Source organism: Panicum virgatum, chromosome 3N (genome assembly GCF_016808335.1).
Source record: "Panicum virgatum strain AP13 chromosome 3N, P.virgatum_v5, whole genome shotgun sequence".
Classification (NCBI taxonomy): domain Eukaryota; kingdom Viridiplantae; phylum Streptophyta; class Magnoliopsida; order Poales; family Poaceae; genus Panicum; species Panicum virgatum.
Window position 1 is genome coordinate 5,753,896 of NC_053147.1, and position 22,523 is coordinate 5,776,418.

A 22,523-nucleotide genomic window follows, 5' to 3' on the forward strand; every position below is an offset into this window, starting at 1 on the left:
TGGAATCCCCAACCAAGTGCATGCCCATCCTAAATCAAGGCAAGCTAAGCTAGCTTTTGTGAACCCTGCAGAGCAGTTGTACAAACCAAGCTAGTCTCTCCGGAGCAAACAACCTTATCATCATGCATGCATCCAACACCAAACTAACACACACACACATATGCCAAATATTCGTGCTGGCTGTTACGGCAATCTAGTACCGGATTCTTCCTCACCAATCACAATCATTCTGCCACGAAAACAAGCACAGGCCAACAACTCTTTCGACCTGACTGGTCGCCGTTTCGACGGGCCAAGATAAAACTAGCTAGCAGCTGCTAGCTATAGAGATGGGTGGACACCTAGGCCCTCATGACATCACCGGACGGAGCGAGCGAGCTTTGCTGCCAAGTCACTTGACGCACAAGATAATCTTGAAGCAGCCTATCCACAACAACAACAACATGCCACAAACACACACATAGATACTACTAGCTAGAGAAAGATCATATCGATCGATCGGTGCATTATATTCGAGAGCATGCATGCAATGCAATTATATGTGTTGCAGCAGACACTCGCACAAGCATTGCTTCTTCTCGTTGCAGTTGCAGGGCCCATGTAACGGCCACATGATGGTACGTCGTCGAATGAGACACGTCGTAGCTGGCTGCTTGGCTAGGGTTTCTACTTCCTTCCTATTGAGGTGGCAGGTGGCCCCACTTACCAGCAAAACTGTGATGAACTAGTTAGTATATACACTACTACAGATTCAGCATTTTGTCCCGGTTCCAAACTGACTTTTGTCCCGGTTTTGGAACCGGGACATGGCTTCCAGGGCTTTTGTCCCGGGTGGCAGAACCGGGACAAAATGTCCCTGACGCTAAAATTTTTTTTGCACCCCGCGGGATTCGATCCCAAGACTTCTTGCCTAGCGTATGATTCCCTTGCCAACTCACATAAGTAGTACATGTGACTCAGTATATAATAACTTCCTTTTGAACTATCACGTGGAGGGCCCTTTTGTCCGGGTTGGTAACACCAACCGGGACAAAAGGGGCATTTTGTCCCGGGTGGAGGCACCAACCGGGACAAAAGGGTCACCCTTTAGTCCGGGTTGGTGTTACCAACCGGGACAAAAAGCCCCTACCCCCCTGGCCCGGCTAGCCGTTGGACCCGGGACAAAAGACACCTTTTGTCTCGGGCCCAAAGGCAGCCGGGACAAATGACCTGGAACAAAGGCCTGTTCTGTAGTAGTGATATAGCATAAATAAATATACAAATGTGTATGAATTTATTATATACACACATGTATAATATATATATGATAACTTTTGGTTGGTCTCGATGTACGGTTGCTAATACTGTGGCCGACAGGTGAAGCAAAGATCATATGTGTGTCGCTCAAAGGCGAAAGAGGATCGGAGAGAAGGGACGCGTCCCGGCCCGTCACACGCGTAAACTTTTCGGGTACTCACAGGGAGGAATATAGTCATGTGTACGTGGGTGCCATCATGTGTATACGTACGATATATATAGTACGGCTCAACGACGACGACGGTCCACGTGTACGTTACGTTCGTTGCTGCCTAGCTGGTGGTACGTTGCCCTTTCAAGACCTTGCAAATTAAGATGCATGCATGGTACTCGATCAGCCGCTGGGCCCTGCTACGCGTCCACTAATCGGAATCACCTACAGTAGTATATATATATATATAGTGTGTCCATGCATCTGTAAGCATGCTCATCAGCTCATTAGATGCATGCGTGCATGTGCGTGTCCGTTAATTTGCTTCATTCTGCAGGCGTAAAGAGAGTTGAAAGTCGTTACCACCTACCGATGTGTATAACAATTTGACTTATCTGCTGCGAAGCGCTACTAGATCATGTTACTATATCATTTGTAGTAGTGCCGACCCTATACTAGCTAGTAGCTTTTCGATCGAAAGCAAGCACGCATGCTAACGCACCTACTAATCATGTTAAACTACATTCTAGTTTAGCTCCCGGCCTGCTGTACGTCCGTTTCAAGTTTCAGATAGCATCAGGATTTTTTTTTAAAAAAAACGCATCCAATGGTACTACCCAATTACGAAAAGTTAACAGCAGAATTTATTTGTTGCCCTCGGTAAAAAGCCAAGAAGAAGTTTGCTTGGCTGGAAAAAAAGCATTTTCCTTGAAATTAACTAGATAGAACATGTGTTTTGGTAGGACATGCAGCGCTATATATGAGTTTTATTTGGTGCGCCAATAATCCAGCCCTAGCTAGATGCCAGTATATACGGTCGCTGTCCTTTCATATATAGTCCCATCTCTAGAAGTTTAATTTGTAGGGTTTACTTAAAGCCTATAGCTCTTGCAAGTAGAGCGTCGAGACCATGCATATAATTAGTGCTGCTAGTATATATACTGATCAGCATGGCAATTTAATTACTGCAAGCTGCGCTTCTCCGTTAATCGAGATTCGTGCTGTTCGATAGTGACGTGTGAGTGACTGAGTGAGTGACGACTGACGTAAAAGCGAGCGAGGGTACCCCGGCCCAGCAGCTCGCGTCCCCGCCCGGCCCGGCCGGGAAGAACGAAGAAGAGAATATGAACCTGAAGAAACAGGACAAAAACCAAAGGAAGGCGGAAGCGGCTCATCAGATCGATCAGTAGCTCAAATAAGATTCCCTCCTCGATAGGGCAGTCATCAGACCGAACATGAGAGAGAGAGAGAGAGAGAGAGAGAGAGAGAGAGAGAGAGAGAGAGAGAGAGAGAGAGAGAGAGAGAGAGAGAGAGGAGAGAGAGAGAGAGAGAGAGAGAGAGAGAGAGAAGCTGCACATGATATTAAGTGATCGAAGAAGCTGCCGAAGCAGGAAAAGACGGGTCTCCCTTTGGAAAAATTAAAGACCCGTCCCGATGGACGGACGACAAAGATTTCGCAGCACCGTACGGCGTACTACTTACACAGTATATTAAGCGCATAATACGGTTCCTATTAGTCATCACCAACAACGCAACCATGCTTTGTTTATGGTAGTTAAGCCAACATCATGATATGATGGGCGCGCGGCAGCGCCCCGAAAACAGGGCAGGCGCCCAATTACGGGCACATCAGTGGCTCCAAGTTCTAGGCCAATCAAAGCTTGCATTGTTTGCTGCTTCTTTTGCTTACGCCGATGCAGAATGTCAGGAAGCACATCGACATGAAGAGCGAGAACGAACCTAGCTAGGGTAGAGTGGAGCTTGAGCGAGCCAGCGTCCCTATAGCTTGCTTGCTGCTCCCACTTTATCTGGCCATCCATATGGCTACTTTAATTTGAGGGAAACCATGCATGGCGGCCATTCGATCGAGATTCGAGAACTGGCGCCCCAGATAATCGATCAGTTGTTGTGCGGGAAAACAATATTAGCCAGGGATTTTACAGCTAGATATAGCAATCTTGCAGAAAGGGAAAACTTAAAGCAGCCATGCGTCATCCCTTATATTAACTGCATGCCTGCATCATCCCTTATATAACAACTTTTTTTCATGCAGAATATTTTTTTATTGCGGAACAACTTTTTTTATTGCTGGAACAATTGAAAAATTGTTCCGAACAAAAAATCAAGCAACAAATTTGACTGGATCACACATGTGGACTAGTTTATTGGGCCGATTTTAGACCCAAAATACAAAATCCTAGAGGAGTGGGCTGCCTGCGACAGGTCCACTCGGGGTCACACACGTGACCCCGAGCAACACCAGTCTGGAGGGGCTCTGGCCCCTCCTCCTACCACTGGACCTATGGAGCCTCCTAAGTCCCCCGTTACAATTTTTGTTATCGATACACTGCGATGAGAAGCTAAAGTTGTCTAGAGACTAGAGGTGGAAGAAAGTCCCCTACAATTATTCTATATCCGCCACTGCATGCTGGGGTGTCAAGGGTTTGAGCTAGCCAATTAGTTAGCTAGTATCATGCATGTATTTTAGTTATTGTCGTACCTTGTCCTATTATGCTTTGAATTTGTTTTTACTCTTATATATGGGCTGGATCCATGTACATTTTCTCTGATTGATGTACCAATCAAGGTCAATAATTCTTGGCTTTACTTCTTGTCTTCAACTAGCGTCTAGTTTAAGCTAATAATCATGGATTGTATGCATGAGATCGAGCCGACGCTGCAGCAAATATATTTAGCATCATCTCTAGCTAGCTATATGCTATGCACCTATATTATTATGTCTTAAGGGTACGGTGCGGTGAATGATTAGTAGACGAAGTTTCTTCTCGGGCAAGCGTGTACCACATGCCAGAGGGTTTATATATATACAACCACAAGGGAACAAAGATGAACTAGCTACATAATGCATTGCTTTCTATAACCTTATATATATGGCTGCTAGGCAACAAAACAACAAGCATGTACAACCTGAGATTATCTACTATACTAGCCTATCAACTTGCGCTCCCACACGGACTAATCAGAATTAATATAAAGTAATCTTATAGCTTATTGCAATAGGTTTTATTTTATATCACACCTTCATGTGTGTTTGATATATATTTAATTGAACCATTTATTTGTGAATTGGTATTCTTATCTCTATTACACATGAATACATGGTGACACATATCGTGGGTAGTATTTTATATAAACACTACATAAATAATATATTAATAATGATAGAAATATTAATTTAGAATTTATATTGGTGCATTTTAATACTTTGTTATAATTTACATGCAGATTCAAAAGGTTATTTGCATTATTTTTTATAATGACATAGGTGGGTAATTTATGTGAAGATTAGAGGGATACATTTGGTTTTTAATAATGGCAGAGGTGGTTAATTTAGATACATGTTTAGAGGGTTACTTTAGTCTATTTTCATAATGGCAGAGGTGATTAATTTACTAGAAAAGATAACAGATCCAATTAATATTATGATTAGAGTTGTTGGATTGATGGCCAGACGCTTCTAATTTTTGTGAGAATTTCAAGGATTTCTCTATTTTTTTAGAGTGTGCATCTATGATCTTAGGTGACTTTACGTGAAACCTTAAAAAGAACCTCCAATTAGTAATAGTAAGATATCGGTTTCCTAATCAAAGGGGGCAACCAGTGGCGAATCTAGTCTCAATATTTAGAGAGGGCTCATATCTACTATCTTCTTCTTCCTCTCCTCTTCTTCTTCTTCATTGTTTCATGCCAAAATTGAAGGGAGGGGGCTTAGGGGGGTATCTATGGATCTTGGGGAGGTAGGGGGGTTAATCCCCCCTAGCCCCCCTTAGATCCGCCCCTGGGGACGACGATGCGACACGAGATCGATCATCGATGAGGATCATCTGATAATTAGTATAAGACATACACTTTGATTATATTTCTGCACACCTCAACTGCTCAAGTAAGCTGTGTGGAATTATTACCAAGTACATACGAGATGAAAAATAAATTAAAAGCCCAATAAAAGTAATCAAATTATGTTTGGTTCTCATCGAATGAACATTTCTTAATTAGTTATTTGCGGTACGGTGATGGATGCTGCATGCAAAATTACACCATAGCCTCGATCTACTATCGCACAAGGAGATGCATGCATGTCCAGTCAGCGCTGACCAGCGGGGGTTCAAAGTAAAATAAATATCCAGTCCAGGGTTAAATAAATAAAAGACTAATAAACATGTGGCTGCTACTGCACCCAGCTCATGGAGCTTGATTCTATTAATTCTAGTGGTGGCAGCAATCAGAATCCTGGATTGGTCTAGCAATGGGGAACAACGACGCACAAGATCCATTGGAGGCAGCTTATTAACCTGCAGGATGGAATTGCATTGTCCATGCTCGCGACAAGTGTGTGTTCATGTAAGCCAAGATCTCAAAAGCAGCGAGCAAGGATCGATGGAGCAAAAGCATGAAGCAGGGGGGCCGGCCGGGAGGGAGCTGCCTTTCAGCTAAAGCGGCTTTCACCACCTAAAGTACAATCTATCTAGCCATCCATCATATCGATACACCCTCCCTACACTACACACACACACACGAAAAAAGACGCCAAGTGTTCCTTCATTCATGTACCTGCACCTGCTTTCACATCCCTGCATGTCTCCTCTGACTGGCTAGCTAGCTTCATCGGGAAGTAAAATCATTACGCGTATGCTCAACCTGCACCTTACCCTCAAATCAGTCATTATCCAGTATCCATTATTCTTGCATTGATTAATTAGCTTCTTCCTTTAATTATATATATCTAGCTAAATGGATATGACTTCATGTAATTTGGAGGTGTGAATCAGGTAGGAATTTAATCTGCTGAATTTGGATCATCTCGTATATATATTTTTTGACCAGGCTACGGCAGGCAAGACAGCCCTGAATATTTTATTGATGCTAAGTTGTTGCATACATTGTTTTGTGAGAGGGGTGAAAAAGGAGAAAGCAAGAGTTACAAGTTACAACTGATCAAATTACACTGCCTATGTAATTCTCTCACCAAAAGATGATCGCGCATCTTCATCACGAGTTCTTAGAGACCAGAGCTGGAGATCAACCACTACCGCGCTCGGATGACCTGCACGACGGAGTGATGTTCCTGACTGAATATGAAGGAGTTCCGTGCTTTCCAGATGTTCCGGAAGATAGCAGTAGCAACTGTACGTGGATGCAGAGTTCAGGGAGCGGTGATCCTGGAACTCCGAGGTGTGCCAGATAGCAGACACTGACGCCAAGTGAGGTATATGGTCCCATCCCAGGTGAGGTGCTTCCACATCATCGTATATATTGAGGTAAAATTTTACTATATTACCAATTGGTGGCTCTTTTTGAAACTTCACATGTACAGAAATTCTAAAAATTTCTACAGAAATCAGAAACATCCGGCCATCAATTTGGCAACTCTAACCACAATAATCATTAAATCTGTTATCTATTTTAATGAATTACCCACATCTGCTGTTATGAAAATAGACTAAAGTAACCTACTTAACATGTATCTAAATTACCCACCTCTGCCATTATAAACAAAATCTAAAGCAACCCCTTATTTTTGTGTAAATTGTCCACATATTAAATGCAAATAACCTCTAAATTAGTATATAAATTAGCAAATTACTAATCTATCAACCCGTGCTCCCGCACGGGCTAATTAGAATTAATATAAGAATGAGATCAATAATTATAATTATCTATCTCACGCACTTTTCATCTATTTTAAATATTCTAACACATACTCTAAAATATATGTTTACCATTATGTAGTTACAATATATTTTATTTTACATCACACCTCCATATGTATTCAATATATGTTTAGTTGAACTATTTGTTTGTGAATTGGTATTCTAATCTCTTTCACCATACATGAATATATGATGACATATATCATGGGTAGTATTTTTATATAAATAATAATATAAATAATATATTAATAATGATAGAAATAGTAATATAAAATTTTATATTGGTGCACTTTAATATATTATTATAATTGTATAATTTAGATTTAGATTTATGAGTAATTTAACTTGTAATAATAATGATATAATTGGATAACTTATATGCAAATTTAGTGGAGTATTTGTATTATTTTTATAATGACATAGGTGGATAATTTACACAAAGATTAGGGGGTTACTTTAGATTTTTTATAATGGCAGAGGTGGGTAATTTAGATACATATTTAGGGGATTACTTTAGTCTATTCATAATGGCAGATGTGGGTAATTTATTAGGAAATAACAGATCCGATGGTTATTATAATTAGAGTTGTTGAATTGATGGCTAGATGTTTCTGATTATTGTGAGAATTTATAGGATTTCTCTATTTTTCAGAGTGTCCACCTAAGATCCTAAGTGGCTTCATGTGGAGATTTCTTTGAAGCCTCCAATTAGTAATAGTAAGATACTATTATTAAAATTTAAAGTAATTTCTAAATCTGAATCTAAATTATATAATTACATCAAAATATTAAAGTGCATCAACATAGAATTCTAAATTACTATTTATATCATGTTGAACGAGATCTGAACGCGCCCGCTCGCGTCGTCCCCGCTCGGGCGACGGGGCGGCTCTCTCGAACCCTAGCCGCCGCACCTCCCGCTTCCCCTCTCTCCCGCCGCGCCACCGTCGGAGCGGGCCGCCGAAAGCTCGAGCGGCCCACGGTGAAGGCGGCGGCGGGGCCTTCCCTCTCTCTCTCCGGTGCCTTGGGGCGGGTGCGGCCGCCTCGGCTCCCACAGAGTTCCTTCGTCGGCGGCGGGCATTTGCGCGGTGGCGGCGGCGGGGGCCACCAGATCCGGCGTCGCCCCGAGCAGATCTGGTGGCGGCGCGACGGGGGTGCGTGAAGGTGTGTGTGGTGGGGGGCAGCTTGCACGGATGGGAGCGCCGACCGTGGCCATCGCGGGCGGCCATGGCCGGTCGTGGCGGGCCGGGCGCGGGCCCTGGCTGGCCGCTGTTTGCCGCGGCCGTGGCTGGCCGTGGCCGGCGGTGACGGTGGCTGGTGATGGGTGTGATCGGGAGCCTCTGCCTTGACCAGATCTAGGTCTTGCGGTCTGGAGATGGTGGGGGGCGAGGGCGTGCTGCGCATGGGTGACGGGCGAGAGGATCTGTGGTGTGGTGGTTGGTGCTCCCCTTCTCCTCGACGGCAATGCTGGTCTGGCGCCGCCTTAGTGGTGGGGCTGGAGGGTGGCTGGTGCATGCTGGTGGCGCCTAGGTGGTGCTTTGGGCTGTGCCAGGCTTCTTCCGGTGGAGGCGTTGTGGAGGCGGGAAGGAGTGGGCTACGGGCTTGGCCAAGAACTTGCGGCAGCCATGGTGCTGAGTCGGGCGAAAGTCTTCACTGACGCTTTTGTCGGTGGCGATGGTGGCGGCGCCCTTGTGGCGCCGTTCTCCCTTATGGGGGCACCATTGTGAGGCATCATGTTCCTACTGCACGGAGCTCTTTAGGGTGAAAACCCTGTCCATCTTTGGTCGTGCGACAGCGGCGCCTTTGGCATCGTGCCCTCGTTGGAGGCGCCGCATCTGGAGAGTCGCCTTGGCTAGGCAGTGGTGATGGTTGGTTGGTGGTGTTGCCCGCGCGCAGCGGCAGAGGAGGTGCGCTTGGTCCGTGTTGGCAAGGAGGTGCAAAGGACACATGGGTGCTGGAGGTCTTGAGCTGGTGCACATGGTGCAGTGGTGATCTCGGTGATGGCTGGGCGGATGTTGTTGCTTTCAGAGCGGTTTCAGTTATCTGAGTCCTTGGTAGAGGAGTGGGAGAGGCGAGGCCCCCACGCAGAGTGGCCGGGATCAGTGTTTTTCATTGGTGCTGCGACGGGAGTGTCCTACTGAAGCACCACTGGAACAGAGGGATCGACAGTCTTGTGTCTGCAGCTTGAGGGTGATAGTCCCTTGGTGGAGGAGTTCGAGTTGCCGCTCTGGCTTGCTGCGGGCCGCGGCTTTTGGCGTGGCACAGCGTTGGCGACGATGGCGCAGTTCGCGGTGGCTTTTTTCGCTTCCTCTCCCAGTTTGTGGTGGTGTAGTGTTTTGTTTGGTGTGTTTGTTTGCGTGCGTTGTTTGTGTGGTGGTGGTATTCGCTTCGGCGTTTTATGTACGAATACTTCTTCTTCTTATATGATGTGGCAGTGCTCCTGCCTTTATTTCAAAAAAAAAATCATGTTATTGTTTATATATAGCCACGATATGTGTACCATATATTCATGTATGATAGAAGAGATAATAATACCAATTTACAAACAAATTATTCAATTAAATATCAAATACATGGATGTGTGATGCAAAATAAAATATATTGCAACTAGATAATGATACATACTATATATTTTAGAGCATGTGTTAGAATATTTTTATATATATTTCTAGAGTATAAAAAATAGTGTGAGATAGATAATTATAATTATTAGCTATGAAATTTATTTTTATATTAATACTAATTAGGCCGTGAGGGAGCATGGATTTGATAGGCTAGTTCAGGAAAATTGACATTCAATACGGAGCGTACTATTTAATATGTTGGCTACATGTGCATATAGACTTTCTTGATATGACTGATTGAAGGAGACAGTGGTGATTATGTGCTGATCAGTAGCGAGTTACTTGGTGATGATATAGACCTACAGTTTATTGATAATTAGGAATGTCCAAAAGCTGGCATGTGCAAATACATCATTCGTCATGCTTTGCATTATTCCCTTGTTTGCGTGCAACCTACGACTTTTTTTTTTGGCTGGACGTTGGTTTTTTCTGGAGCCTCCACGTAGGACGATGGCAATGATGTTCAATTGGCTCCGGCACTTCATTTTCAAGCCATGTATGTGTCAATTTTGCCGACGGCTCCGTGAATGCTTTGCTCGATCTTGACCGTTTTTGTCCTGCCTTGCTTGCAACGATTTTTCCTCCTTTTAAATTTGGTAAGCAAATAAAGAGGGTATAACGTAAAAGGACCCGTGCATGCTTTATGACTCCTTCCTTTGTCTTTTTAATTATCATTTAGGCATTTATTTCTATTACAAATAGTGATGGATAGGTTAAATTTCACTGACTATATGATAGGGCGGCATGCACTTGTATGTGGCCATTGTTCCTTCTTAAATTTATGCTTTATTTTCTTGAAACGAACCAGGAAAAAGAACTACCGATTATAATAAAAAAAAGATGAAGTCGAGACTGGGCAAACAGCAAATGGAAAAAAAATTACAAAGCAACATCGGGCACTGGATTGGGGTAAATAATCAGGTTCTTCCAAAGTCCATATTACATAAATAATAGCACACTGTAACGATACGGTGGATGGAATCATTGTCACCACCTGAATTGCTACAGTGGATGGGAGAGCAGGGGAAGGGCATAGCCAGTTAAGCGATGGAGTGAGGTGTCGAGGAGTGAGAAAACCCTATTAAGTTTTTCAGAAAAAACTCATTAATTAAAGTGTCATTTAATCCTTTTGCATGCATACTGAAAGTTATATTCCCCTTGAATTTTGTAAACTAGCCTATCAACTCGTGCTTCCGCACGGGCTAATTAGAGTTATTTTAAAAATAAATTATATAACCAATAACTATAATTATCTATCTCACGCACTCTCATCTATTAAATATTCTAACACATACTATAAAATATATATTTATCATAATATAGTTGCAATAGATTTTATTTTGCACCACACCTCCATGTGTGTTTGATATATATATATACATATACATATATATATAAATTTTCTAAATTAAATAATTTAAATAATTATATATATAATTTTATAAATAATTAAATAATTTATATATATGTATAATTAAATAATTTATTTATGAATTAGTATTCTAATCTCTTTCATCGTACAAGAATACACATTGACACTTATCATGGGTAGTATTTTATAATAATAATAATAATAATAACAACAACAACAACAACAATAATAATAATTTAGAATTTTAGTTTGATATAATTTTATATTTTATTATAATTATATAATTTAGATTCAGATATAGGGGTTAATTAACTTTTAAAAATGATATAATTGAATAATTTATATACAAATTTAGGGGCTATTTTGCATTATTGTTTTAATGGTATTAGTGAGTAATTTACATGAAGATTAGGGGTTACTTTATATTTTTTATAATAGCATATGTGGGTAATTTAGATAAATGTTTATGAGGTTACTTTAGTCTATTTTTATAACGGTAGATGTGGGTAATTTATTAGAAAAGATAACCAATCCAATGACTATTATGATTAGAGTACTTAGTCAGATGGATGGCTAGATGTTTCTGATTTTTGTGAGAATTTCTAGAATTTCTCTATTTTTTTTAGAGTGTCCATCTAGGATTCTAGGTGACTTCACGTAGAGACTTCAAAGGAGCCTCCAATTAGTAATAGTAAGACTAGGCTTAGAGCATTAGTTTGTGCCATCTCACAGATGCTTAAAAAATAATGGCATGCTAGCTGACATAAAAAAATGCAGATTTGTTCTTGCGCAAAGTTAAGAGCTTTGGCATATCCTTTCCTTAGCTGATTTGACAAAATATTAGAAAGCTACAGCATCTGCATTATTCCAGATTAGACCGGCCGATCACTATATATATATATATACACAGCTCTTGTAGAATGTAGTGTACACGTATTTTCTGGACAGAGGGAGCAAGATATGCATGTATATATATAACCACATCATCATCATTTCAGTTTCCCCGATACATGTAACAAACGCCAGATGGATGAAGATGAAGTGATGGACGCCTAAACGGATATCCTTTCCAGTCCGGCATGCCTACCCATGCATCACCCTTTTTTTTTTCCAGAACGGCGAGCATGCGTGCACTGTTCCTGTGTATGTGCGTGTTGTGGAGGTTACATATACACTGTGCGTGTGCACGCAGCTGTGTGTGGTCTAATAAGCTACGATCCATTCATCACAGAACTGAAACTGCAATTATCAGGTAGCGTCTACTTAATTGGTGGTTTGAAAGGTGCAGCGGTAACAGACACAAGCTGCTGGATGAGACGATTAACAAGCACCGCCTCCTCTTTAAACCGCTCCTTTTGGTCCGAAATGGTGTGTCTCACATACCTTTCCTACATCACTTTGGTGATAAAGCAAAAGCGACGGGGAGAAGGAAATAAAGAAAAAATAAATGAAATCGTGTGTGTCTGTATAACATACAAAAGAATGAGAGAGAGAGAGAGGGGAAGGAAGGGTAGAGAGAGAAAGGAGCCGGAGAAAAGCAAGGGAAAGTTCACAAATAAAGGAGTGAAGCAAAAGGAAGCGGAAAACAAAACAAAACAAAGCCCAGATTCCCCTCCGAACAGCGCCTATGCTTTTTATTTCTCTCTCTCTCTCTCTCCTGTTTGTTGCTGCTGCTGTTCTCTCTCTTCTCTCTCCAAGAAGATACGCCCACCCCGCCCTCAAAGAAATTGAGACACTGGCCCCTTTAAGATTGACCTGAGATTTCCACACAAAGAGAGAGTGTGCAAGAGGAGAGAGCCTAGCAAGGAAGAAGAGCGACGACAAGCATTTGTTGCAGCAAGAAGAGCTCTCATCTCTCCCGGCCCTCTTTCTTCCATCTCTCTAGCGGTGATGAACAGTGGAGAATTCCAGACCTCCCTGGTCCAGCAGATGATCTGGAGCGGTACAGGCAGTGGCGGCAATACCACCACCACTACCAGCAATATCATGAGCAGCTTGAAGCCCTCTCATGAGGATCAAGAGGCGTCCCCCAACCTGCCCTCCTTGTCTTCTCCATCGGTTCTCTTCTCCCAGCAGTTCCCTCACACCTCGTCGGGACAGCTAGTTCATATGAACGGCGCAGCAACTGGTTCTCTTCCAAGTCTCCACGACGGCGGCGGCTGCGGCGGCGGCCAGGACAGCCACATGCCGGAATCATGGAGCCAGATGCTTCTGTAAACACCTATCTCTCTCTCTCTCTCTCTCTCTGCACTACTCACTAATCAAATTATAATAAGATTCATTCATGCTAGAGATCCGCGATTACAAACCGCTATAATAATCCATGTAAACTTTAGTTCCCTACTATACTTAACTGTTGCTCTAGGTGAAGGAATAAAGTGGTTAACCCACTTTGTCCTATAGCAGATCAAGCCTTTCCCGGTGCTAATTTGCTTCCTGCCTCTGATCATCTTATGCATGTTCATTTTACTTACCATTACTTGCAATTGTTCTTATCTCCATGGACTCATATGTTTAACTTTAACTGCATGTGCAGAGGGGGGTTAGTTGGGGATCATGAGCGATACAGCGCCACCGCAGCTCTCCTGTCAAAGGGGCTAGAGAGTTGGGGGGATCAGGCTGCAGCAGGTGCGGGTGTAAGCATGGCTGCTTTGAAGGAGGAGGGCTCCGGCATGCCTCATGCTGGCTACAACTTCTATGGGAGCCACCTTGCTGGTGGCGACCATGAGATGCCGGCGGCAGGAGGGGCCAAGTCCCAGCTGAGCCAGATGCTCCTGGCCTCCTCTCCTAGGTCGTGCATCACCACAAGCCTCGGCAGCAACATGCTCGACTTCTCAAACAGCGCGCCGGCGCCGGAGCTGAGGAGCCACCATCACCATTCTGATAACTCATCCGAGGTGAGATCAGATTGATGCGTACTAGGATGCTTGTTGCTTTGATCCGTGAAAGTAGTTATTCGTTGCTACTGTGTGTATATATATAGGTTTGTTCTTGTTGTTCTCTCCAAATTTCATTTTTTCCACATTATTTCCTAATTTGTTTTTTCTTTCAGAAAAAAACTTAATCAAATAATTTCTCAGCTTCGTTCATGTACATGGAACACATGTACTAGTTTGCATAATATTATAATATGGAATGCAAATTCGTCTTGCTTGTAGTACGGATATGATCCTTTGGTTCTTCAAAGTACTTTCTTAGGCTATTTTTCATCTCGATCTCCCTCGGGAAAAGCTGTTACTTCCAAAAGGCACTCCATTCAACTTAGTTTGAGTCTTTGAGATGGAAAGATGTACCATGATTATGTTTTCCCATTGATAACCCTGCATCTAGGACGAGGCAGCTGCTGTATTGTCAATAAGATCTCTTGGTAACGGTGCATCCTGTGTTCCATTTAACTGAAAAACAAATTAAAGCTGGTAGAATTATTCTTCTTTTTATGAAAAGATGCTGGTAGTACACATACATGTTTCCATGTCATATGCAAATCCACTTTAGTCAACCAAAGCATAGAGGTTGTATTTGAATGCACGCTGTTACATGATCTCTTGGTAAGAGTGTATGGCATGCATTCATTGTGAAAGGGCTAGCTCTTTTGGTTACTACATTTCTTCACCGCCTATTGTTTTTCTATGGTCGTGGTACATCATAACTTGTCAGTGTTGAGAGGTAGAATCACTGGGCATTCACTTTAGGAAGAGCTGGTGTTGTTTCTCGGGACATGCTGAAATGGGATCATGATGGTTGATGCTTTGATTCTTTGTCTTTCTCTAGTGCAACAGTACCGCAACAGGTTCAGCCATCAAGAAGCCTAGGGTTCAGGCCTCTTCTTCAGCACAATCTACTCTAAAGGTTTCTTCCTCATCTCACTGCTTTCCATAACAAAAAATCCTGTCTTTTGCGTGTCATATATGTGCATCCAGAGTTTCAGATCTCTCTCTCTCTCTCTCTCTCTCTCTCTCTCTCTCTCTCTCTCTCTCTCTCTGAGATTCGTGCAACAAGTTGAGACACAAGATTGGGATTTCTTACAATAGTTATGAATTATTACATGCATTATTAATTGATGCTAACTAGCGCCATACTTTTGGTTTGTGATGTATTTTGCTGCAGGTGAGGAAGGAGAGGCTGGGGGATAGAATAACTGCACTTCACCAGATCGTTTCCCCGTTTGGCAAGGTTAGAGCAAAAACTGAAACTTTGCATTGGTTACCAGCCTTCATCCTTTCATATCCAACTAACTAGTACACAGCAGTATGCATGTATAATCTACGCCATCAACTTGGCATTGCAACAGTGTCCAGTAGATAGATCTCTAAAGAGAGATGCATCAGATCAGCAAGATCTGCATGAGATTGTGTGTTGCGTGTCCTCTCTGCAGCACAGTAGATGGGTGTAACGTACATACACACAAGGTCATGCTGTTGCAGTTGTCTATAGTTGTTGCCATGCATCTGCTTTGTTTTGCTCGATATATACTTTCACTCGAGGGGTTGTGTCCAACTAAAGCATTTCCCTGACACACGTGCCTCTTTTTTTCAGACTGACACTGCGTCTGTACTGCAAGAGACCATTGGCTATATCAGATTCCTCCTGAGTCAAATTGAGGTCCAATCTCTCTCTCTCTCTCTCTCTCTCTCCTCTCTCTCTCTCTCTCTCTCTCTCTCTCTCTCTTCTATGTGTGTGTGTAGAGAGAGAGTTAAAGTTAGTGCAAGCAGTACGGGTGAGCAGAGAATTTAGCCCCACAAGTCAGCCCCAGTAGCATCAGTTTCTGTAGCCAGCCCAAGATGCTGCATTGCTGCCTCCAGCAGTAGCACAGTAGTAACAGTTCTTGTAGTGCCTACTGTCACTAGAAAGCAGGGTCCACAGAGACGTGTGTCCCCACACGCCAGTGGCAGTAACAGCAGCTGGTGTTACCGCATGGGATGTAGTGAAAAGAAAAGGCTGGGCTGCGCGGGAAACAAAAAGAGAATATGCATGGGGAGGGTGGGGACGGGTGCAAGAGCACGCTGTTAAAGTTGCATTGCATGGGCGAGCGAGCGCAGCAGCAGCAGCGACAATGGATGGATGGCGCCTCCTGTCTTGTAGCGTCGTCTTGTGTTTCAGGACACTGGACTGCTCTCTCTCTCTCTCTCTCTCTCTCAAGAGACACTTGACCAATGGTTTTCCTGTGACAGGCTCTCAGCTACCCCTACATGGGCCACGGCAATGGGACCTCCATGCAAAATGTAAGTTGCGTATGTATCTCTCTCTCTCTCACACACACACACGCTGTACGGGATCAAGGGGGTACTTACGTGCGAGATTAACAACACGTGCAGCATGGTGTCGTGAAATATAGTTTGCCAGTGTAGACTTTTGTAGGAGGATGATAGCTTAGCAAAACCTTTTATCAAAGGCCGCCCAAAAATATACTTTGTCAAAGGTATTCTAAAGAACCCTTTTACCAAAGCTTCAGTAGAACACTGATCCTTTTGGTAACCTTTGTGAAAAAGGACTTTAGATCTTTTAGACTCTTTATGTGTTCCACGTAAGACCAAAGGTGATTTTTCCCAACAAGCGAGCTAAAACCACAAATAATAAAAAGCTCTGCAAGTATATGGTCAGGTGTAAATTATTACAACAATTTTGCAATATTAGCTGCTAGCTAGATATAAGTATGTATAGCTTAGTGTAGTTTTTGCTGCAATCAAAGTTTACGAGTCATGATGAATGCACTACGAGGTAATATTATGCATGTATTTAATTAACTTGACACCAAAATAACTAAGCTTGTTTAACTTTATACTTTCCCTGAAATATGAAAAGCCACTTTTCTAATGTACAAAATAGATTTACAAAGTTGATATTCATAGGCAATCTTATTATTACTAATTGGAGGCTCTTTTAGCCTCCATTTGAAGCCACTTAGGATTCAAGTTGGACATTTAAAAAATAAAAAAAAATTAGAAATTCTCACAAAAATAAAAAATATCCAGCCATCAATCCGACAACTCTAATCATAATAGTCATTAGATCTGTTATCTTCCCAGATAAATTACACACATTTGTCATTATAAAAATAGACTAAAGTAATCCCGTAGATATGTATCTAAATTACCAACATTTGCCATTATATAAAATAAATCTAAAGTAACCCTCTAATCTTCGTGTAAATTACCCACCTAAAATGTTATAAAAATAATACAAATAATCCCCAAAATTTGCATATAAATTATCCAACTAACAAATATTAAAGTGCATCAATATAAAATTCTAAATTACTATTTCTATCAATATTAATATATTATTTATGTTATTATTTATAATAATACTACCCATCATATGTATCATTATGTACTCATGTACGATGGAAGACATAAGAATACCAATTCATAAACAAATGGATCAATTAAATATATATATCAAATATACATGGAGGTGTGATGCAAAATAAAATCTATTGCAACTAAATAATAATAAATATATATTTTACAGTATGTCTTAGAATATTTAATAGATGAAATAGGATGTGAGATAGATAATTATAATTATTATCTATAAGCCTTTAGCCCGTGCTGAAGCACGAATTTATAGGCTAGTATGATAAATGCGGAATTAATTTGCTTGTAGAAATATAAATATATAGGGTGTCATATTTCAAGGGTTCGACTATTTCACTTTCTAGATAACTATTGATTTAATAATTTAGGTTCTCGCTACCAGAATTATAGGTTCTCTCTCAAAAAATGCAGCCAGTTCGGTCATATATCTTAGATTGTGTTTTCTGACAAAATGGATGCATGATGGAAAATTTATAATCTTTATGCAATGGAGAGTGCTATAATATTAGGAATTGAATTAAGCAGTACTTACCCACAATTATTTATGCAAAAAACTTATAACATGATCAACCTGTCTATGAGAACATGATTAGATGAAAGAAAGACCATACATAGCCAGATTTCAGCTCATTAGTTATATATGCACCTCATTACCCGCGCACTAGTACTGACAACCTGGGATTTTGCTGTTGGGACCATCATATTTTTTAGATAATGGAGTTTTCCGGCCTCTACGGTTTAGCGTACACAGCCTTCAATTATTATATTTTTCAGCTTCAATAGCTGAACTAGCAGGAGAGTCAAAAAGCAAAATTAAGCCTGACAAAGTCTATTATTATGCTTCCATCCATGACTTAACTTGTACATGATCGGTTTTTCGAAGGAAAAGCCTATTTAAACTAATATACATCAATCATTGGTTATGCATGTAAAAATGGTCACAAAATTACAAGGATTTATTGATATTCGCAACTAGCTAGAACACTTTCAAATTGCTTTCACAAATGAAAGGTAACTGCAGTTTTGGAACAACACCCATGATTTAGCTAATAACCTAGGCTAATATGGCAATAGCCAGCTTATTTGAGCTTATTTTTACAGAAGGTAATACGACCATAACCAGCTTATTTCAATTAGCTTTCATGATGTGGCCATAACTACCCTTGAGACAGCCATGGGCCAGTACACCTCATGGGTTCAATCATATTTATCCCATCTGAGAGATTATTCTCTCCAGCTTTTCTCTCGCACGCTTGTACGTGCAACGTTGACATGTGACACAGTACTTTCTTCTACATTTATAGGGACCAATGGGAGAAAGGAACCCCGGGCTCTTCCCAGAATACCCCGGCCAGGTAACTTAGAAACCCCTATGGTTGCACATGCATGATTCCTGGATGTAAGAATCTAACCCTTTACAGCCCAGCTTAAGCCACTTTGCACTCATCTATCTTTTGTGTCCGGTTCCTTGTGCAGTTGCTAAACCATAATAATAGCAACACTGGAGCACAGCAGCCTGCAGTCCAGCAGCCTGATGAGCAGCAGCAGGTATATATATGTGCACACTTTGCTTTGCTTCAAAGTCATTTTCAATCATCTACACACACGTGTACGTACACATGGTGGCTACAACTACAACCTATCTGCATAAAAACTATTTACCCAATAATCATGCGCATTTTAATTTTTAATAGCAATGCAGCTCCCAATTAACACTTTGTAGTAAATATGTTACTAATTTGAATATATTACTGTACATATATACACATTCTTTAATTAATTAATTTGGGCCCTGATCACTTGGTGTATATTCATCTAGGGTGTGAATGACGAGGCCAAGAAGGACTTGAGGAGCCGGGGGCTGTGCCTCGTCCCGGTGTCGTGCACATCGCACTTTGGAGGGGACAACGCCGCCGACTACTGGGCCCCGGCGCCGCTCGGCGGCATCCTCCGCTAGATCAGCATTCGCCGCCATTGACGACACATTCATGGCCTAGATCGATCAATATACTATGGCGAGCTGTTCTTGCAAGTATGTGTGTTGATGAGGCTACAGGTAGAGCTCTCTAAGAAACACAAGTTAGCAAAGGGTGCATGCATGGTTGCTGGGAAACATAACATCATGAGCAGTCATTCTGGTAAGGGAGGAGAAAAGCTACCTGTAAGGCTGATTGCTCTTGATGCTATGCGAGTAGTATAACCTTTTGGGGGGCGAAAGCTTCATCATCTGTATCGATCTGCAAGGGGGGCTTCAAGAAGAAGATCTAGTTCTTCTCTGGTCCCTCGATCTCAAATTTGTTTCGTTGATCATCATCATGTATATGTAAAATCTAGCAAGTTAGTGAACTTTACTCATACTGTGCATGCTAGCTCGCTAGCTAGCTCGTACGAGTTGGCCAGGAGAGCGAGTACGTTCAGGGGTGCCCTTCTTTTCTTGATTTAATTATGCGCGGCTGGGGTGTACCTAGGAAAGTTCATACTACTGAATCATATGTACATGACAAGTAAATTTCTGTCAGTTTGTAACTGAGTTCAGTCAGCAATATTGGTTGTTTTTTTTTGATGTTGCTGCATGCAGTTCAATGTGCTATATATGTCGTACCACCAAAGCTCCTCTAGTCTAGTTGGTTAGAGGAGCTGAGGTATGGTCGTCCCCACAAGGTCGCGAGTTCGAATCCCAGTTGGGACGAATTTCCGTCCGTGGGTAAAAAAATCCCCTCGCTGTGCTCGTCGTAAGGCTTGGCTCTCGCGGGCATGGGCCAGGAGATTTTTCCGCGGCCGGGAGAAGCCGTGTTGCTTTCTCTTAATGAAAAACGGTGGGGTCCGTTCACCCCTCCGGCCGCGTTTTTTATATATGTCGTACCATCCATCAGGGTTTCATTTTATGTTTCTGACAAAATGGGTGTACCTTGTCAACCAACCAGCCAATAGTACTGTTCTCTTATACTAAATCAGCGTGCACCAGCCACCAGCTACCAGCCAGTCAGCAGTACTGTTCTCTCATAACAAATCAGCACCAGCCATCAGCCACAGCCAAGCGAACACAGTGAATGGAGCTGCTGCTAGAGCCTAGACTTTGAAAAGCCTCGTAAAAATATTAATGCTCAAACTCCAGCATGGCTTGCATATAAGGGTGCGCGCGCATGGAATCCAGGGATTCCCATGCACTTCATGGAAACAGTCCCCTACGGTACGGTGTGTGAATGTGTGATGTATCATGCAGCTTGGTTGGCTAAAACGAAACTGCAGAGGAGAAACTACTGATGGCATGGTCCTGAGCCTCGATCGTGACACCCATTAAGGATTTGGAACTGACAGGGTTACCAATTTAGCCCATTCCCGAGAAAACGAGGGTCGTCCTGTTTGCCAAATTTGTGGGCCGAACAGATTGTATGTTCGGCCTGCACCCGAATTTGCTCGCTTATTCAGGGCCTGCTCTACTAATAAGCAGGCCCAACATAAAATCTGTTTGCCTGGATTACCAATTCAATTCAAGGTTTTTAAGCAAAAAAAAACAAGATTTTAAAGCAATTTTTCGCAAAATCCTCTAAAAAAGCAATTTTTCGCAAAATTTTTTTTAAGAAACAAAAAATAGGAATTTTTTTAAGCAACAAAGTGCAAACTACAGTAAAAATACTAAATAAACCTGGTGTTTAATAAAGAAAAAAAGGAACCAGTGATCTTTATTAGTCTGCATGGATCAGCTGCATGTCTCGTGAGTCGTGACCTTCCATCTAGACTGGATCAAAATTCAACCGTATACTCCTCTCAAAAAAGAAAAACAAATCAACGGTTTTCACAACCCCCCACTACAACAGAAATGCTGATTTGTCCCGATTGGGAAATCTCTGTTGTCCCGATTTTCCAACCGGAAACGCCAGGCCGACAAAATGGGGTGTCCTTTTGTCCCGGGTCTGGCAACCGGGACAAAACACACCCATTTGTCCCGGTTGGTGTTACCAACGGGGACAAAAAGTCCATTTTTATGTTCCTCTTTTCTCAATTGTTTTTCTATTTCGATTATACTTTTACATTTCAATTAAACTTATATATTGGAATTCAGTGTGTAAGATCTCCACTAATATATACATATATATAGTTACTTATATAATATTTGTCCTAGATAGTTACCATATATAAACATATATATTATTGGAGGGCTTAAATATATAATACATACATACTCATAAATAGAAATATAATACATACAAAACACATATATATTTACATAGGTATATTCGTTCTTAATTATATATATACACGTATATTATCATATTTGCTGCGATTGTCAATATTAGATAGTCCATCATATTAGAATTCGCCTTTTGGATCGAGGACTTACTCAACAATAAATCCGGACAATTATTCTTGAATCGCCATAATCTTTTCCTCCGGTATGAGTTTATCGCGCATCTCCTCGACCTATGGAAAAATGGGATAATTAATTTCGAATAATTAAAATACGAGTTCAAATATTAATAAGTTTTTTACTTACTTCCTCCTCCCAATCTGTCCAGGCCCTTGGAGGACCTACCAGACCATGGATGTTCTCGCATACATAGTATGCGCATAAATTAGTGCCTTGTTTCTGCCTCATACATTTTAAGAGAGAAGAAATTATCAGGTATTTACATGAATATATAATAAAACTAATGAATCGTGCAATGAATCATCCAAGTGCGTACCACAAAATATGTCTTGATCTTCAATTCCTTGTCAAATTTGCCTGGATGATTTTTAGCGAATTGTTTCCAAATCCTGTGCATGATTAGAACAATTATAGTCAAGTAACAAAGTGATTCAAATTATCGGTCATCGACGGAGTAGTGGTGAGTCCATAACCACGAGTAGGCTATTCTCGGGAATTATGACAATTAGGATCCAGTGTTCACTGCAAGATTATACGGAGGCAGTTCTTGGTAGTTAAGGTTTAAACAATTCGATTACAGAATAGAAAGAGTTAGACGGAAGGAATCACTCACGCAAAGTTGTAAGGAAACAATATCATTTGCTTGTTGTGATGAACACTTATGTACTTGAACAAGTTTTGGAATAGCTCATCGGAAGGTCGCGTAGAATCCTCCAATTACA

General features: G+C 41.6%; 1 protein-coding gene across 1 annotated transcript; it reads left to right on the forward strand.

Annotated features, from left to right (window-relative positions):
* The first annotated feature begins 12,715 nt into the window (after positions 1–12,715).
* On the forward strand, positions 12,716–19,975 carry LOC120663920 (transcription factor bHLH68-like). Its single transcript, XM_039942866.1, has 9 exons — positions 12,716–13,328; positions 13,652–14,012; positions 14,887–14,964; positions 15,223–15,288; positions 15,652–15,717; positions 16,287–16,337; positions 18,737–18,787; positions 18,909–18,980; positions 19,252–19,975. The coding sequence occupies exons 1-9, from the start codon at positions 13,006–13,008 to the stop codon at positions 19,387–19,389; spliced, it is 1,206 nt and encodes a 401-aa protein (XP_039798800.1). The 5' UTR covers positions 12,716–13,005; the 3' UTR covers positions 19,390–19,975.
* Positions 19,976–22,523: the final 2,548 nt, after the last annotated feature.